Source organism: Equus caballus, chromosome 28 (assembly GCF_041296265.1).
Source record: "Equus caballus isolate H_3958 breed thoroughbred chromosome 28, TB-T2T, whole genome shotgun sequence".
Lineage (NCBI taxonomy): Eukaryota > Metazoa > Chordata > Mammalia > Perissodactyla > Equidae > Equus > Equus caballus.
Window position 1 is genome coordinate 47,933,546 of NC_091711.1, and position 16,891 is coordinate 47,950,436.

General features: G+C 59.8%; 1 protein-coding gene across 8 annotated transcripts in view; it reads left to right on the forward strand.

Annotated features, from left to right (window-relative positions):
* The window catches only part of GRAMD4 (GRAM domain containing 4), an 83,562-nt gene that overhangs the window by 56,621 nt on the left and 10,050 nt on the right, over window positions 1-16,891 (forward strand). For 5 of the 8 annotated variants that reach the window (XM_070254061.1, XM_070254064.1, XM_070254062.1 and 2 more), the window contains exons 4-10: window positions 4,068-4,188; window positions 10,150-10,211; window positions 12,353-12,485; window positions 12,928-12,953; window positions 13,476-13,567; window positions 15,020-15,111; window positions 16,137-16,185. In XM_070254061.1, the coding sequence (XP_070110162.1) occupies window positions 4,068-4,188; window positions 10,150-10,211; window positions 12,353-12,485; window positions 12,928-12,953; window positions 13,476-13,567; window positions 15,020-15,111; window positions 16,137-16,185 (575 nt within the window). Of the gene's footprint in view, window positions 1-4,067; window positions 4,189-10,149; window positions 10,212-12,313; window positions 12,486-12,927; window positions 12,954-13,475; window positions 13,568-15,019; window positions 15,112-16,136; window positions 16,186-16,891 lie in introns of all 8 variants that reach the window. The other 3 variants (XM_023631342.2, XM_023631343.2, XM_023631344.2) reach the window with 1 other exon arrangement.

Here is a 16,891-nt window from a genome sequence, read left to right on the forward strand (position 1 = left end):
ACTAGTCAGACCTCAGGGAGCCCTGGCTCCAGTCTTCACCCCTGATTTTGGTGAATTTTGCAGTCGCATTCCTAGGTCCCAGGAATCCCTTTCGGGACTCGTGGCTTTTCCTGTGGGAATTTCCATTTTGCAGGGTCTCAGCCTGTCAACGCCATGATGGGGTGGTCTGTGACCGATCTCCTGGAGCATGGCCACCACAGACCGTGCACAGAGCCAGCTTCTGAGTAGAGACAGTACAAAGATGACCGTCAGCTGGGTCTTGGAACCCAGTGCTGCCCAGTAAACCAGCCTCAGTCCCACCTGGGCAGGCTGGTGACCCTGACTCTGGGGCCATCTGCCGACTTCCCGGGCCTGGCGGGTGTTGTCTTTCCATCACTGTCATCAGAGTTTATGGCCCTCTGTCCAGGGGGCTACTTGACCTGCTGCCTCATGTTTTCTCAGTGGCTATTGAAAGACCCCCCCTTGGAAACAGCTGGTGGGGGCCGTGGGCAGGGCGTGTGGGGTTCTGCCTGCCACCTGTGCCATCGCTCGCACTTCCTGAGGCCTCCTGCGCTGTGAGCGCCTCGGGCCACGGAGGAGGGTCTGCGGAGCCCGGGAGCCCGGGAGCCTCGGGGAGGCGGCCGCACGTGCAGGGGGAGGTGGCTCCTGTGCCCCCAGGTGCTGTTGAGAACTCCGTGAGGCAGGGCTCAGGAACCAGCGCCCCAGCAGTGTTAGCTGTCGTCATTGTCACCGAGCCACCAGGGGAGTTGGGTCTTGGAGGGTAAGCACAATGTCTGAAAGCGGCAGCTGAGCTGCAGGTGGGGGTCACGCAGCACAGGCCCCAGGTAGGAGAACAAAGCCCTGCCCCATAGCGGCCTGTGTTGTCCCCTGCCCACCACCGTCTTGGGGCCGCTGATGTTCTGCCCCTGCTGCCTGGACGCTCCTCCCCTGATGTCCACGGGCTCGACTCTCCTCACGTTCCCCAGGGCACCCCGGGCCCAGAGCTGAGCCCTCACTCTCTAATGGGCGAGTTATAATTCCTGCTGCCTGGAGGCTGGTCTGGCTCTGCAGCAGGACCACCACGCCCCTGCCTCGTGGTGCCTCAGGTTGCAACCTTGGGCCTCCTGCACGGCCACCGAGGCTGCCCAGGTGTGTGTGCACACAGTGGGTGGTGTTCTGTCGTGTTTGGGGAGGGGACGTTTCTTTCTCAGGCTCTTTCCTCCCCGTCGTCCCTGCAGGCCGCAGCCTGGCTTGGCCTCCCTACCCTGCCTTCAGGGCCCAGGCAGGAGAGTCAGAGGCCCCGCCCTGGACCAGGACTTAGCTCAGGAGCATCCGTGTGTTCCTGAAACTGTAAGCTGTGCGTCAGGCTGGATGGAGGGCACGTCCAGAGCCGGCCCCTTCGTTGCTTCATAGCTCACTTCTAAGATAGCTGGGGTGTGCTTTGGGGGAGACACAAGAAGTGCAGAATTAACCTGTGTGCAAAGTGGGTTCTGGAACCTTCTTACACGCCCTTTTCCTTCCTCTTGCTCTCTGTACCCAGCCGTCAGAGCCATGGCCCTCTGCAGTCCTGACACCTCCATGTGCACAGCTCTCACCAAGGCCTCAGGCCTCGCTCAGCTCAGGCCAGGCCTAGGAGGACAGAGCCCAGGCCTGAGCCAGATGGCTTGCGTCCTCGCTGCGGCTCTCAGCCGTGCTCCGGCTGCTCCCAGCCTGGGGGTGAGAGGAGATCCGTCCTCAGGAGTGTGGGCTGGCGGCCCCCAGTCTCACCCTGGCTGCTGCATGTGTCTCTTGTGATGTGCGGCTGGTGCCGGTCATCTGGAACCTTCCTGCCAAAAACCAGGCTTGCTGGCCTGGGTCTGTCGCTCTGAGTGCAGTGGGCCCCCCTGGGGAGGTGGAAGTCAGGACCACCCCTCTGGGGCTGGAGGCCCCATGGAGGTCGCCTTGGACTCTGGTGCAGATTCAGCAGAAGAGACGTGGCCAGCCTGCTTCTTAGGAACAGTCAGGGGCAGGGCTCACTTGTGGTGGTGCTGGTTCTTCTAATTCAGTTTGCTTTTCAGTTCAAAGCCTCTGAGCTGTGCTTGTGGCATATGAAAACCAAATGGAGGAGCGGGCGCGTGCGTGGATTCTGGAATGTGAGTCACAGTGCAGATGTCCTGCAAGGTGAGCGGGGCAGCTGGCCAGGGCAACATGGGGACACCCAGGAAAGGCCAAAGCTGGGCCGCTGGCTTGTCTGCATAGTGTCCTGGCCAAGAGCCTGGACTTGGGAGCCAGACTGTCTGAGTTCAAGCTCTGTTATGGACTGAATGTTTGCATCCTAGTGGAATTTGTCTGTTGAAGCCCTCGCCCCCAGTGTGGTGTTAGTAGGTGGGCCTTTGCGAGGTGATGAGGGTTCGGTGAGGTGTGAGGGTGGGGCTCCCAGGTGGAGTTAGTGTCCCTGTAAGAAGAGGAAGAGATGCTGGAACACTGTCCAGAAGCCAAGAAGGGTCCTCCCCAGCAACCAAATCAGCTGGCCCCTGATCTCAAACCTGCAGCCTCCAGAACTGTGAGAAGCAAATGTCTCGTTTAAGCCTGCCTGTCTGTGGTATTTCGTTATGGCGGCCCGAGCAGACGAAGACTCCCCCATCTTCATTATCCACAGTCTCCAAACAGGGAAGCCTCGTCTGGGCGCCGGAGTCCAGCTGATGAAGTCCAGCTGATGGGGCAGGGCAGGGACTGGAAGGCGGAGGGGGCGGCAGGGGCTTCGGGGGCCTGAAATCTGCTGTCTCCGGATCTGGGTGTTGGTCACACGTGTCCAGTTGGCCCAGACGCAGTGGGGTGTACATCTGGGGTGTGCGTACCCGTGTGTGTTCCACTCTGTGAGTTTCCTGTCGCTGCTGTAACAAATTTCCACAAATGGAGTGGCTTAAAATAGCATGTTTATTCTCTTACAGTCTGGGGGCCAGAAGTCCAAAATGAGTCACGGGGCCGAAGTCCCGGCATGGCAGCTGTGTTCCTTCTGGGGGCCCTGTTTCCTTGACTTTTCCAGCTTCTAGATGCTGCCTGCCTTCCTTGGCTCCCGGTCCCTTCCTCCGTGTTCAGAGTCAGCAGTGTGGCATCTTCTAGTCTCCCTCCTCTCTCACCCCTGACCCTCCTGCCTCCTCTTACGAGTTTACATCATTGTGATTACGTTGGGCGAGCCTGGATAATCTGGATAATCCAGGATCCCTCCCATCTCAAGATCCTTAATCACATCTGCAGAGTCCCTTTGTCCATGGAAGGTAACATGGTCACAGGGATTAGGTTGTGGATATCTTTGGGGGCCATTCCTCAGTTTACCACATACGCCAATTAAAACAACTACTACTTGGCATTGGCTTCCATCACTCCTAGAATAAATGTCAGGTCCTCTTTCTGGCTTCCAGGACTCTGCATGCCCGCTGTTCCCCATTGTCTGTGCCTCCTCCCCCAGCCCCATGGGCTCCCTCCAGCCTCAGGGCCTTTGCAGGGGTATTCCCTCTATCTGTGCCATGCTCTTCCTTCAGGAGTCCGCGGCCTCACTCTCCGTCGCATCCAGGTCTGGACTCCGATCGCAGCTTCTTGGTGGGGCTTCTCACAAGCACCCGCTCGTCCTCCCGCTGTGCTGTTCTCAGGTAGCAGCGCCCCATCTGGCAGGAGCTGTCTGTCTGCCCTCTTGGCGCGGGGACTTTGCTCTGTGGCTCAGGTCTCCCAGAACCGCGTCTGGTGCGTGCGTCGGCGATGTCAGTGGGGTGACAGGTGCCACCAGCGTCCCTTCTCTGGGGCGTCCTGTCCGTGTGGTTGAGTGAAGTGCCTTTCACGTGTCTGTTTTGCACCGTCTTATTTAGTAAAGTATTTATTCACCTGTGCTTCTGGTGAATCTGATCTGGCCCCCACTGTGTAAGAGGACCCCCAGTTCGTAGTCCCACCTGTGGGTGTTCCCCCAGGAGAGGAGCAGGAGAGCTGCCATTGCCCGGTGGGCACAGACGGGGCCCCTCCGTGCTTTGAAGACCAAGCCTTCCGTCGGCACCTCTGCATTTGGAGGGGCAGAGGGCACCTGAGTGACCCTCGCCTGAAGGTTCTCTCCCCCACAGAGGAGGAGCTCCGGAAGCTGCGAGAGGAAACCAACGCAGAGATGCTGCGGCAGGAGCTGGACCGGGAGCGGCAGCGGCGGATGGAGCTGGAGCAGAAGATCCAGGAGGTGCTGAAGCCCAGGTGAGGAGGTGCCCGGGCAGGTGAGGAGGTGCCCGGGCAGGTGAGGAGGTGCCCGGGCAGGTGACGAGGTGCCCGGGCAGGTGAGGAGGTGCCCGGGCAGGTGACGAGGTGCCCGGGCAGGTGAGGAGGTGCCCAGGGCCAGGTGAGGAGGTGCCTGGGCAGGTGAGGAGGTGCCCAGGGCAGGTGAGGAGGCGCCCAGGGCAGGTGAGGAGGCGCCCAGGCCAGGTGAGGAGGAGCTGAAGACGAAGTAACACCGTCACCCAGCCAGCATTCCCCTCTTGGTGGGCAGGGGTCCCCAGAGCTGAGCCCTGCTCAGAATCCTGAAGTGGCCCAGCCCTGTGAGCAGGCAGGCCAAGCCCCCCCAGTGCTGTGTGGCTCCTGCTGGCCTCTTCTGCTCTCCTCCAGATGGACAGGGCTGTCTTAGTCCTTCCGGGGAAGGCCTGATGTCCTTTATCTGCCGACCCCTTCCCTGCCCCTCCTCTTCCATCTGGTCTCGGGGGACTCTCACATCTAGTCGCCCTCTGGACTCCTGGGCTGAAGGACCCAGGGATTGTGTTTATAGCAAGTGCCTTGGGCAGAGGGTCCTGAGGGCAGGGGGTCCTAGGGGCTGAGGGTCTTGGGAGCTGGGCCCCTGCTGGACCCAGGACATCCCAAGGGCCCGAGGGTGAGCGGTGATTAGGGGCCTGGCCCGCCTTCCTGCATTGCGTCCTGCCTGTGCCCGTTGTGAGCTGTGATCTTGGGGCAGGGGCCACCTTCCTGTGCCTTGGGCCTTCGTCTGGGAAGTGGGGAGCGCAGGTGCTCTTGTTACCCACGGGGAGGAGCAATTGCAGCCAAGCCCTGGGCACAGAGCCCTGACCAGGAGGGGCCTGGCTGGGGTGGGGGCACTGAAGGGGAGTCAGCAGATCCCCCAGGACTGCCTCATGTCCCCCTAGTCTCGGCCAGCAGACACCCTGGGCTCCTCACAGGACCATCCTGGGACCCTGAGCCCCTGTCTGTGCTTTTCGTCACTCACCGCCCCTCCTGTCTGCAGCAACTGACACTTCCCTGCCCCTGAGCCCGAGCCCCCGACAGGACTCTGGGCACCTCTTCCTGCACCAGCCCACTCTATGCAGCAGCCTCGGGGTTTGCTGCCCCAGACAGTCACCCTTATCCTAGCAGGGTCCCTCCATCTCGGGGGTAACAGGTGTCGCCCCAGCTCCTGGAGGGGATGATGTGGGCGCTGCTGTGGGTGGAGCCCTGGAACGCACACTCTCCTCTACACCCCGCACCTTTGCCCACACGAGCTCAGCCCCTGCCTCCCGCTGCCACCAGCAGTACGCGGGGCATTCCAGAGGGATCTTTGAAGTTCTCAGAGCTGTCTCTGCCTGTCCTGATAGAACCCCCAGGGGCTCCCTGACCCTCTGCCCAGCGTCCAAGCTGACAGTCTGGCCAGCGAGGCCTGGAGCTGAGGCTGCCAACATCTGCCCCGCTCAGGATCCCTTCCCCTTAGCCTCTGCCCCCTCTCCTCTGGCCCTGCACCACCACTGGCCACACCCTTTCCCAGGCCCTCCCGGGCCTGAGTGATCGACTCCCTCCAGCTTGGAATGCTTGCTGCCACCACGGGGACACCCCAGCCAGAAGTGGCTTCTCGGTGGGGTGGACGAGTGTCACTGAGTGTCCAGCTGGGCCTCTGAGGAGCCACACGCTCCGAGTGGCACGCTGCACGTGGTTTAGATGGGGGAGAGGAAACGCCTCCTGTGCTTCTGGGCCGGACGCTGGCTTCCTCCAGGGTCTCGTCGGTTGGTCCTCTGCTCCGAGGAACTGGTGCCGTCTGGTTCTGTTTGGAGGGAGGTCCCTTTGTTCCCTGCTCTGCTGGGCTTTTAGGACGCCTCTTGTGTGCTCTTGGCAGCCTGGAATCAAGGCCTCCCCACCTGTCTCCGCGGATCAGTGTGGCCTGTTCTGGAGTTCTCCAGGGCTCCCATGGGCGCCCCAAGCTGGGTGGGGGAGGGAGTCACCCCACTTTGCCATTCTGCCCTGGCTACAAGGCCAGCACCCTCCCAGACCAGAAAGTGGGTACACGGGCCTCAGCCAGTACTTTACCTGACGTTGAACCTTCTACCTGAAAATCTGTAGACATTCAAAGATTCAGTTACGTTTAATTATGCAAAGGGATGCAGCCAGCCACCTGGCCTGGCATGAACACTGGGAGACCCAGTGACTGGTGCTGTCCTCAGGTGCTTGGCCGGGGATGGGGTGCCTCTTGTAGCACGTCATGGTGCCGCCGCCCCCCGAATGCACTTCTGTCTGGTGCAGGTATGTGTCTGTGCGCCTGGAGGCCACACTTCCCCTGGTGGCATCCGGCAGCACTCAGCCTGAGCTGGCCCCGTGTGCCTGCTCTCTCTTTGTGTGGTCTGTGTCTTCTGTTTCCCACCCTCCTGCCCACCGCCAGCCCCAACCCGGGGGCTGTCCCTTCACCAAAACCCCTTGGATGCCTGGCCTTCAGTTGGCTCTGAGGACGCAGAGGGACCGGTCTCCTATGGGTCTGCCTGGGGACCAGCTAGGGGGTTACAGTAAAGGCCAGGACCAAGGAAGCTGAGGGTCCCATGGAGTATGAGGGGCTGCTCCCCTGCTTTATGTGGGTGCGGGGTTTAGGAACCTTCTGGAAGCTGAGACCAGGAGGAGAGGTCCAGGGAGAAGCAGATTCTAGGCAAGTGGCCTCCTCTCTCCTTGTCATCCTGGTGGGCGGGCTGTCCAGGGTGGTAAGCACATGGAGGGACCCCCGTCACACACCCTTGCACGCACACACACACGTGCAACCCCCCCCCCCAAAGCTGCAGTGTTAAAACATGGTAATTATGTTTATACAAACCTCTCTTTTGTTTTTGTTTTTTTTTTTAAAGAGTTCTGGAGATGGACAGTGGGGATGGTTGCACAACAATGTGAATGTTCTTTTTTTTTTTTTTTAAAGATTTTTATTTTTTCCTTTTTCTCCCCAAAGCCCCCGGTACATAGTTGCACAGTCTTCGTTGTGGGTCCTTCTAGTTGCTGCATGTGGGACGCTGCCTCAGCGTGGTTTGATGAGCAGTGCCATGTCCGTGCCCAGGATTCGAACCAACGAAACACTGGGCCGCCTGCAGCGGAGCGCGCGAACTTAACCACTCGGCCACGGGGCCAGCCCCCTCTCTTTTGGTTTTTAGGAAAATTCCTGGAAAATCACCTTGGTTTAAGCTTACTTTGTTAAGGTGAAGGCCTTCTCCAGTCTTGGTCCAAAAACAGCATAGAAACACTGCCCTTTTCGACTTCTCTCAGTCCACGGTCGGGCCCTGCCGGGGTCCCACCGTGAGTTTTCCTCTTAGGTCACTCTTCCCACTGCCCCTCGGCCCCACCAGCTCTGTTGGGGGTCCAGATGTGAGCATCCCGGTCCTGTGCTGCACTGGCACAGGTGTCTGGGCCTTGGCTGGGGGCGCCGTGTGTGGGAACAGAGTGGACCCCGGTGGCCGTCTAGTGCCCCCAGTTGGCAGCAGAGTGGGCCTGACACCTGCCCTGGCATCGCACTCCTTGATGGGCATCGACGTCGCCCTGTGTCCTCAGGTTGTTGCAGATCCAGGAAAATCAGACTTTAAAAAAGCAATTTGGGCACATTGCACTCCAGACTTGTTTGGTCAATCGTTGAACATCAGCGTAGGTTGCTCAGAAACATTCCAAGAATCCGCAGTGTTGGGATTACTGACCCTTGTCTGGGGCCCGTTCTTCTGAGTAAGTGAGGTCATGTGGCGTTTCTGTTGCTCCGAGGCCACTCCACTCACTTCCCACTTGTCGGGAGCCGGGGGTGGGGCTGCCTGCCCGGAAGGGTTAGGCTGGAATATTCCTGATACACTGTCTGCCCTCTGTCTTCCTTTTAATTTTTTTTTTTTCAAACTCCATCTTTTTTTTTTTTTTTTTAAAGATTGGCACCTGAGCTAACAACTGTTGCTTGTCTTTTCTTTTTTTTCCTGCTTTTTTCTCCCCAAATCCCCCCAGTACATAGTTGTATATTTTAGTTGTGGGTCCTTCTAGTTGTGGCATGTGGGACGCCACCTCAACATGGCCTAATGAGCAGTGCCATGTCCATGCCCAGGATCCGAACCCTGGGCCGCCGAAGCAGAGCACGTGAACTTAACTGCTCGGCCCTGGGGCCGGCCCCTTCCTTTTAATTTTTAAAACATTCACTGCAGTAGCACTGTGCTGTCGGTCTGTTTCCTGTGTCCCATGCATGGCGCAGGCAGTTTCAATATTCCATATTTGGTGTGACGTGGAGGTAAATTCCCTGCCACCTGGGACACCTGTGCCTGTGTCTCCAGCCACCTCTCCCTGAAGGCAGCTGGTAGCCCGTTAATATCTAAATATCTGTTTGTTCCTAGCAGGAAATTGTTGGAAAGCTCACACAGCCAGTGACTGTGCAGTATTATCAGATGCGAGCCAGACGGTAACAATTGTGGCTCCCGGGAAGCGCCCCGGCTGCCCGAGAGTCCCTGAGGTGCACATCTGGGCCCAGGCTTCGGCCAGTTTGTCAGTGCTTCCCGGGTGAGCTGCCTCTTCCGGACCCCAGGCCCGCTCAGGGAGCATCATGGTCCAGAGGCCTTGACACCCGCCCAGGCACAGAGAGAACCTGGCCGGGGTCCTGCGGTCTTCTGTGTGCCCTGGGCTCCCCTCCTCTTCCCTGTGAATACCCATTTTGGCACTGATGGTCGTTCGGGCAGCCTGACCACAGGGAGGGGTGGTATGGAGGCCTGGCCGCCTCCTCCTTGACCGTGCCTCCCTTCTTGAGGACTCCACCCCTCTCTCATGTCTTCTCCATCCATTGCCTCGTGACGCCGCAGGCCTCACCCACCACTAGCCCTGCTCGTCTCCTGTCCAGCTTGTCCTCCGTGCTTTCTGCCCCAGCATGATGTAGTAATGATGGGTTACAATGACAGGTTTCAAGCCTCCCCAATGCCCCACCAGCTGCCTAAGTGTTGCTCGGGGCACTGCTTATGCCACATCCTGGGGACCCTGGCAGATTGGAAACCACAGAGACATTGTGGGGCAAGCAGGCAGGTGGGCTGGCCAGAGCATGGGGACAGGGACACCACCCTAGGGCTTGGGGGCAGGCCAGTGGCTGGGGGCCAGCGCCATCAGGGCCTGCAGGTGGACATAAACTCCAGGAGGTGACTATGAGGCCAGGTGACTGCTGTGGTCAGGTGTGGCTGGGCTTCGGGGGCAGGAGGCCAGGCAGGTGCCTGGCGTGAGCTGAGCTGGGACCTGGGCACAGCCAGCCAGGGCCAGGGGTCACCCAGCCTGTGGCCTTGCGTGGTGCTTGCTAAATAACATGCATTGATGAGTATGATGTCATCAGCAGGTCACCTAATTAGCAGTCTAAGAACAGTTTATTCGGAGCTTAACAATAAAGAAATAAGCGAACTTGTTAGACTTAATAGGAAAGAAAAGAGTTGTATGTTTATGAGACATTATTTATTCAGTCATTAAAAAACAATGCACCTGCCCTGTGGCCCAGTGGTTAAAGTTCCGCGTGCTTCACTTTGATGGCCTGGAATTTGCCGGTTCGGATCCTGGGTGCAGACCTACTCCATTCGTCAGCCATGCTATGACTGCATCCCACGTATAAAGTAGAGTAAGATGGGCGCAGATGTTAGCTCAGGGCCAGTCTTCCTCCAGCAAAAAAAAGAGGAGGATTGGTAATGGATGTTATAGCTCAGGGCGAATCTTCCTCACAAAACAAAACAAAACAAAAACCAGAAAGTGTGCCCGTTATGTATGCAGCTCTGTGCTACCCGCTACCATCATACCTAGCATTTGGGCACTGAGGGCCAAGGGGGAGCCTGGCTGGTTGGAGCCCTGTTGTTGCGTGCAGCGCAGTTCCCTGTAGGCACTGGAACTACGTAGCCCAGACTCACATCGAATTTTGAACTAACAGAAGTCTTGCTTCTTCCCCCTCTCTTTAAGAGCTGAGGAGCAGACGGCTCAGCAGCCTCCAAAAGGGCAGGCCCAGGCCAACAACGGAGCAGGTAGGCCCCGGCGGGCGGCCGGGAGGGGTGGTGGCAGTGGGTGTAGGTTCTGTTCCCGGGCACACCTGCTGGCATCCTGGGATCTCCTCCCACTGGACCTGCGTTAGTGCCTCTAATTGTGAATTGGTGAGTTGTTGTAGCAAACGCAAGTCATTCAAACAAAATGTGCTCTTATTTTCTCATAAAAATACAACATGGTGTCTATTTCAGCTCTTCCCCACAGAGAAGTAGTGTCCTCGTCTCAGTGGCTACTTGTCTACTCACCTGGTGGCCTGCTTGTAGCGGTCGTCCTGACAAGGGGCTGAGTGGGCATTAGGGGCAGCCGTTGTCAGGGTGTGCCCCAGCCCTCCCCAGGCCAGGACACACAACCCTTTTCTCTGTATCTTTTCTTCCCACCCTGAGCTCATGTTCTTTATCCTCCACACTTTGTACTTTCTAAAATTGTGGTTCAGAGGCTGGCGGAGGAAACTGAATTTTCCATCCAGTTCTGGAGGGGCTGATCCGTGGTGGGCCCTCAACCGTGTGTCCTCTGACCTAGGACCTATTCCTACTGGCTGGTCATTCATGGGAAGCCCCCTGCCTGTGCGGTGGAGCTCAGAGTTATGCTGGAAAGGCCGTAGATTTAAGCCCTGCCTGGTATAAAGATGAGCAAACTGAGGCCCAGGAGGGAGGCCTCTCCGGGGGGCACCTGCCAGATGGAGGCCCAGCTTGGACCAGAGCAGAGTCCTGACCCCCTGCCCTGCCCAGTTCAGGGCCTCACCTGCCTTTCAGGGGGGAAGATGGCCTATGTCCATTCCCGGGGCCCCCGGTGCTGGACTGGCAGGCAGGGCCTCGGGGGCAGGATTGACTGCTGCGTCCTTTGGGTCATAGTCTCCTTGGGCCCTTGGGCTCCATGCTGGTCGCCCAAGTTCCAAGCCAGGAGTAGCACAAGATTCCCCCAAGACCCCCGCGTGGCTATTGACGAGCCTCCTGCATACATGGGACATGTCAGAGACGTGAGGGCTTGTCCTCAACCCAAGGTCCGTTCTGATAGCCCTGGTCCCTGGTGTGGTGGGCTCTGTGTGGGGCTGGGGATTGGGTGGAGGGAGGGAAGACCCCCACAAAGTGCTTGGATGTGGGAGGTGGGCCAGGTGCTCTGCCTACTGCTCTCCAGGGGTGACGTGTTGTCCTGCGGCTGGTGGGTTGACGGGGGCTCAGGAGCACCGTGAATCCTGTCTGTCCAGGAAGCAAGGCCTGACCTGCACCTGGGGGTCAGCAAACTACAGCCCCTGTTGCTTTTACATCTTTTAAAAATGTTTTTACATTTCTAAGTGGTTGGAAAAAATCAGAAGAATACGAATTTCACATTTTGTCATCCATAAGTACAGTTTCATGGGAAGAGGGGCATGTCCATGGGGGTACATGCTATCCATGCTGCTTTCCAGTGATCAAAGGTGGTTACCGCGTTGACTCGCTCGCTGACCGCTGCCTAGACTCTCCCTGAAAACCCAGTCGGGCTCCAGTTAGGGGGCGAGAAGTCGCCGGGCCTTCCCCACTCTGTGCTGGGTGGCTCTGTTGCCTTTCTCACGGCAACACCTCCCACCCCTTCCCGTCATCCCTCTCCTGAATTGTGGCGGGACAGCGCCCCCTGCGGGCGGCTCCACTCCCTGCCTTGGAAGGGATGGGCTGGTCCGTGCAAATGTGCTCACATCCAAGTGTGTGACGTGGGTGCCTTTCTGAAGGTCTTGGCCATGGGCGATCAGAGGCCGCTTCACTTGCTGGGCGCCCACTGGGACACAGTCTCCAACACACACCCGCTGCCCGCTCCTCGGGGTCTGCAGGGTCCTGGGAAGTGAGCCCACCCAGCCGCTTTCCAGACAAACCGGTTTCCCAGTAAGAGAGAGCGAGAGGTGGACACAGGGCCCACAGTGGGCCGAGAGCCTGCCGGGCCGGCGCCTGAGCCTCGGGGGCTCGGGTGTGACGCACGGAGACCCTGTGTGGTCTGTGCTCATGGTTCGCCTTGTAGTGGCAGTGCTCAGGCCCGGTGTCCAGGGCCCGCGCCCTTCAGCGTTCGTTGGCAAGCTCCCAGGAAGCCCCTGGTGTCCCCTGCCCTGCCCCTGTAGGCCCATGGGCCTCCCTGGACACCGGCCTCGTCCCCGCAGACCGCCGGAGCCAGGGGCTGTGTGCCCGCGTCCAGAAGTGGTTCTCCGAGAGGTTTGGGGAGTACGTGGAGGACTTCCGCTTCCAGCCTGAGGAGAGCGCGGTGGAGACGGACGAGCCGCTCAGCGCGCGCAGGTAGCCCCTCCCTGGCTTCAGTGGGGCAGCGCCGTGGGGCTGTGAGGCCGCAAGGTCCCCGACGGCTGGGCCGGCCTCTGGGGCGGGGGACATGTTTCCATGGTGGGTGGCAGCACCGCGTCCCCCACTCTCTGGTCTTACTCATGCTTTGGGGAAAAACATCATGTGGGGACAGTGGGCATGGGGCCAGGTGCCCACGCCTTCCTCGTGGGTCCCAGCCCCGGGATTCTGAGGGCGCCAGAGGGGCCAGGCCTCCCGCTCTGCAGGACTCAGCTGCTGGGGACAAGGGATGGTCTGTAGGCAAGACCCTCCCTCAGCCGCTCCTGCCTCCCCGGGCCACCCTGGGTCCCTGTGTGCTGCAGGGTGCCATAGGGCGTGGGCAGGGCAGGCAGGTGGCAGCTGCGTGGTGCCGGCGCTCACCTCTCTGTCTCCTCTCTCTCAGGTTAACGGAGAACATGAGGCGCCTGAGTGAGTACCGGGCGGGGGCGTCTATGCAGCCTGTAGGCAGAGTGGGGCTGCCGAGCTGGCAGTGGGAGGGGGCCCAGGGGCTCTGCTATCTCACACTGAGCTGGACTTTTTTCCAGAAAGACCTTTTTTCAAGAATTCTTTAGGAGGAAGGCTCCTGTTGGAAGTATGTCTATGGTCCCCTGGTCAGTCTGGGGGAGAGGGGATGGAGCTGGCCGTGCCTCCCCTCCCCTGCTCTTCTCTTCCCTCCCCTCCCCCCTCCCCTCTTCCCTCCCCTCCCCTCTTCCCTCCCCTCCTCCCCTCCCTCTCCTCCTGGCATCTCAGCTCAGCTCCCCTTTCTCCTGTCTGCGGACGGGTGTAGCGGGTGGAGACAGATGGCTTCTTCCCGGGGCACGGGGAACGGTGGACAGCACTAGGAGTGCCCAGGAGCGCTAGCCTAGCGCCGGGAGCCTGCACCATTTGGGGTTTGCTTGGCTTGTTGCTGACCTCATGCTGACCTGACCCCGCCGTCTGTTCTGTCCCCAGAGCGTGGCGCCAAGCCCGTCACCAGCTTTGTGAAGAACCTCTCTGCCTTATCCGACTGGTACTCCGTCTACACGTCCGCCATTGCCTTCACCGTGAGTGCTTCCCCAGGGCAGGCGTCTTCCCTGAGGGACCCGCCCCCGCTGTGAGGGACAGCCAGGGACCTGTTTAGCTTGAGTTTCTCTGTCTGTGTAAAGCGGGCATGGTGATGCCATGGGGTGGTTACGGGGATCAGATGAGGGCATTGGGCGTGGCCCAGGCCCCTCCAGACACACAGACCCTGTCTGCCCAGAGGCACGCCCTGTGGCAGTGTTCTCAGGAAAGGGTTCTGGCTGCACCTATGGTCTGCTTTCCCAGATGGGTCAGGAGAGGGCGGCCAGAGGCTGGTCTGCCGATATGGAATCCCTCCAACCAGGTGTTGGGGGCTGGGCTTGGCTCCGGGCAAGCGTGCAAGTGACCTATGGCCAAGCCAGGCCTCTGAGCTGCCAGTCCTGGGAAGGATGGGAAGTGCCGGGCCAGCATCTCCATGTGCTTTAGGGAAGACAGGCCTGAGCTGTCCTGTGGCTGCTGCCCCAACCCTGTGCAGGGAGACCCTCCCGTCCAGTGGGAAGAAGACATAGGCCACCCCCCTGCCCGCAGGGCATTGAGGCCAGAGAGTGGCAGCCATGGCTCCCAATTTCCCCATCTCTGCAGAGGTCCCCCAGAGGGCCTCAGCCTGGGAGGGTCCCGAGGGTGGCCCTGGAGCCTGTGGCCTGGCGCCTGCCCCAGAGGCTCCTGGCCCCCTGGGAGATGGGCATTTTGCACATTTGCAGAGGACAGGCCATGGTGACAGGGTGCTAGCCCCACCATCACCCTGGAGGTGTTCTCCCTCCACACTTGACCAGCGCTTTGCTCTGTGGCCTTCCCTGGTTTGGGTCACCACGTACCTTAGTCTGCCTGCGTCTGTCATCACTAAGAGATGAGCTCCACCATTCCAACTCCCTCCCAGCCTCTGCCGAAACCCCATTGCCTTCCATTTCCTGCCACTTTCTGAGCTTCTGCTGTGCTCACAGCCCTGTGCCAAGCACAGGTGGGCCCAGGGTGAGGGCCCCACAGCACTGTGCCTGGCACGTGCTGCGTACAGAGGTTCCCAGCCAGTACTGAGTCCTGGTGATGCCGCTTGCTCCAGCATGAGGGAGCCACGCCTGGGGCAGGCACCTCTGCCTGGAGTCAGCTCTCTCTTCCAACCCCAGGCCACGTCCAGCAGCTGCTTCCCTGGGACACGGCCCCTCCCTGACCACGCAGAGCAGCGTCTCCATCCCACCCCCTCCCAGGCAGGTTTCTGCCTTCCACTGGCAGCTCTTACCAAGAAAGCAGCCTTCTCCGGGCTTCCCCGTAGTGCATGCCAGCATCCCCGAGTGTTTGGAGAGCCGCTGGGGCCTGGGCTCCTGCCAAGCGGCCTGCCTGGCTGAGGCTACGGCGGGGGGTGCGGCGTTTCCTGAACCCCATCGTCAGGTTGCCTAACCATCTCCCCTCCCCCCCACCCCACTTTCTCTCCAAACCTGCAGGTGTACATGAATGCCGTGTGGCATGGCTGGGCCATCCCCATGTTCTTGTTTCTAGCAATTTTGAGGTTGTCCCTCAATTACCTCATAGCCAGGTAGGTGAGCTGGTTGGTCATATGTATGTGGCTGTGCTGTCTTCCAGTGTCACATACAACTGTGGCACGTGCCGAACTGGCTCTGCCTCATGCCCTGGCGTTTGGGGGGTGGTCCTCTCATAAGCTCCCAACCCCCCAGGATGCCCCCCCACATCGGGTTTCTTGGAGCTGGCGATGCATAATTCCCAGCTGCACGGTCACCCCAGCCCTTCTGCCGATCATGCTGCGTCTTGGCAAGAAAGTTCCCCCCAAACCGTGTATCACTGACGTCCCAGTGTGGGGGTTGATGGAACCGCTGTGCCCTGGGGGCTCCCTGCTAGTCCGGTGCTGAAGAGGAGCTGGGGTGCAAAGTGAGCTGGTTACCAGTCCCCGAGCCCCGTGTTGCACGTCTCTCTCCTTTGGACTCTCTGAGCACCCCGACTCAAGGCTGTGGGGGCTCTGTTGGAAGCCAGCACGTTTGGGCAGAGAGTCCTTGTCCCCTTGCCTGCCCGAGTCTGCCCTAACCTGCGGTCATCCCAGTGGAGTAAACCTCGGTTTCCCCCGGGCCTCAGGAGAGGGCTGTGTTCCATGTTTTCACTCAGCCCTTCAATAGTTCACACTTCTACATGCAGATCTTTCTCGGTGCTTCTCTGTGCCTCACTAGGTTGGTTCATTTGCGAATGTTTTTCATAGCAAAGAAACCCGTGGAACGCCTATGACGGGCCGTCTAGGTGCTGACGGGGAGTATTAGCTAAAGCACTTGCTCTGAGGCTGCACCGACTTATTTAAAAAGGCCTCTTGCCCCCGTCACCTCTGGGTGCTTTTAAATGTGTTCCCGCCCCAGGAGGGCCCCCAGGGGAGGCCGGGGAGAGTGACCTGAATCATCTATTCTCAAGGCCCTGATAGTTTCCATTGCCCCCCATCCCCACGGCTGGCTGGCGTCTCAGGGCGCCCCTCCCGCACGGGAGCTCAGGGCTGGTCCCTCTAACTCCGCCGCCTGCAGACGCCCCGGCTTTAAGGGCATGTGGTTGTCTCCTATTTGTCAGGGGCTGGAGGATCCAGTGGAGCATCGTGCCTGAGGTGTCCGAAGCCGTGGTAAGTCCTGGGAGGGCGAAGGTCTCCGTCTCATTGGGTCAGGCCTCCACCCGCTGCCTGTGTGGGAGGGCACTGGTTCCCTGGCCTCCAGATGCAGCCGTGCAGGTGCCCGCCCAGAGCCCTGCCTGGCAAGGAGAGCTCGGGGAGGAGAGTGCCAGCCACCCCCAGCCTAGAGCCCTGGGCGGTCCCCCTCTGACCCCATAGCAGCTGACATCCCCAGTGCCCCTTGCTGGCCCAGACTTGGCTGCTCCAGCAGCAGGCTGCTCTGACCCGGTCTGTCCTACTGACCCTTCCCAGCCAAGGTGTGATGTGGGGGAGGGGGAGGCACCAAGGGGGCCACTGCAGCCCCTCCCCCCTGCCATGGAGGGAGGTGAACGAAATGCACTTGTGGAGCAGGGATCAGCGCACTCCGGCTGCAGCCCCGCTCTGGCCGCCGCCTCATTTCAGTCGTGAGGTTTTATTGGCGCACAGCCATGCGCGTTCATTTTACGCGTGCTCTGGCTGCTTTTGGCTGCAAGAGCTGAAGTAAGTGCTGCGACAGGCTGCACGGCCCACAGGGCCACATGCTTTACTGTCTGGGCCTTTACAGAAGAACATTTGCTGACCCTGCTGTAGGGGATCTCTGGCCCCTGGGGTGGAACCGCCAGGCGTGGGTAGGAGTGAGGCCTTGGTGCCTCCATGGGCCTCATCAGATGTTTGAGCACCT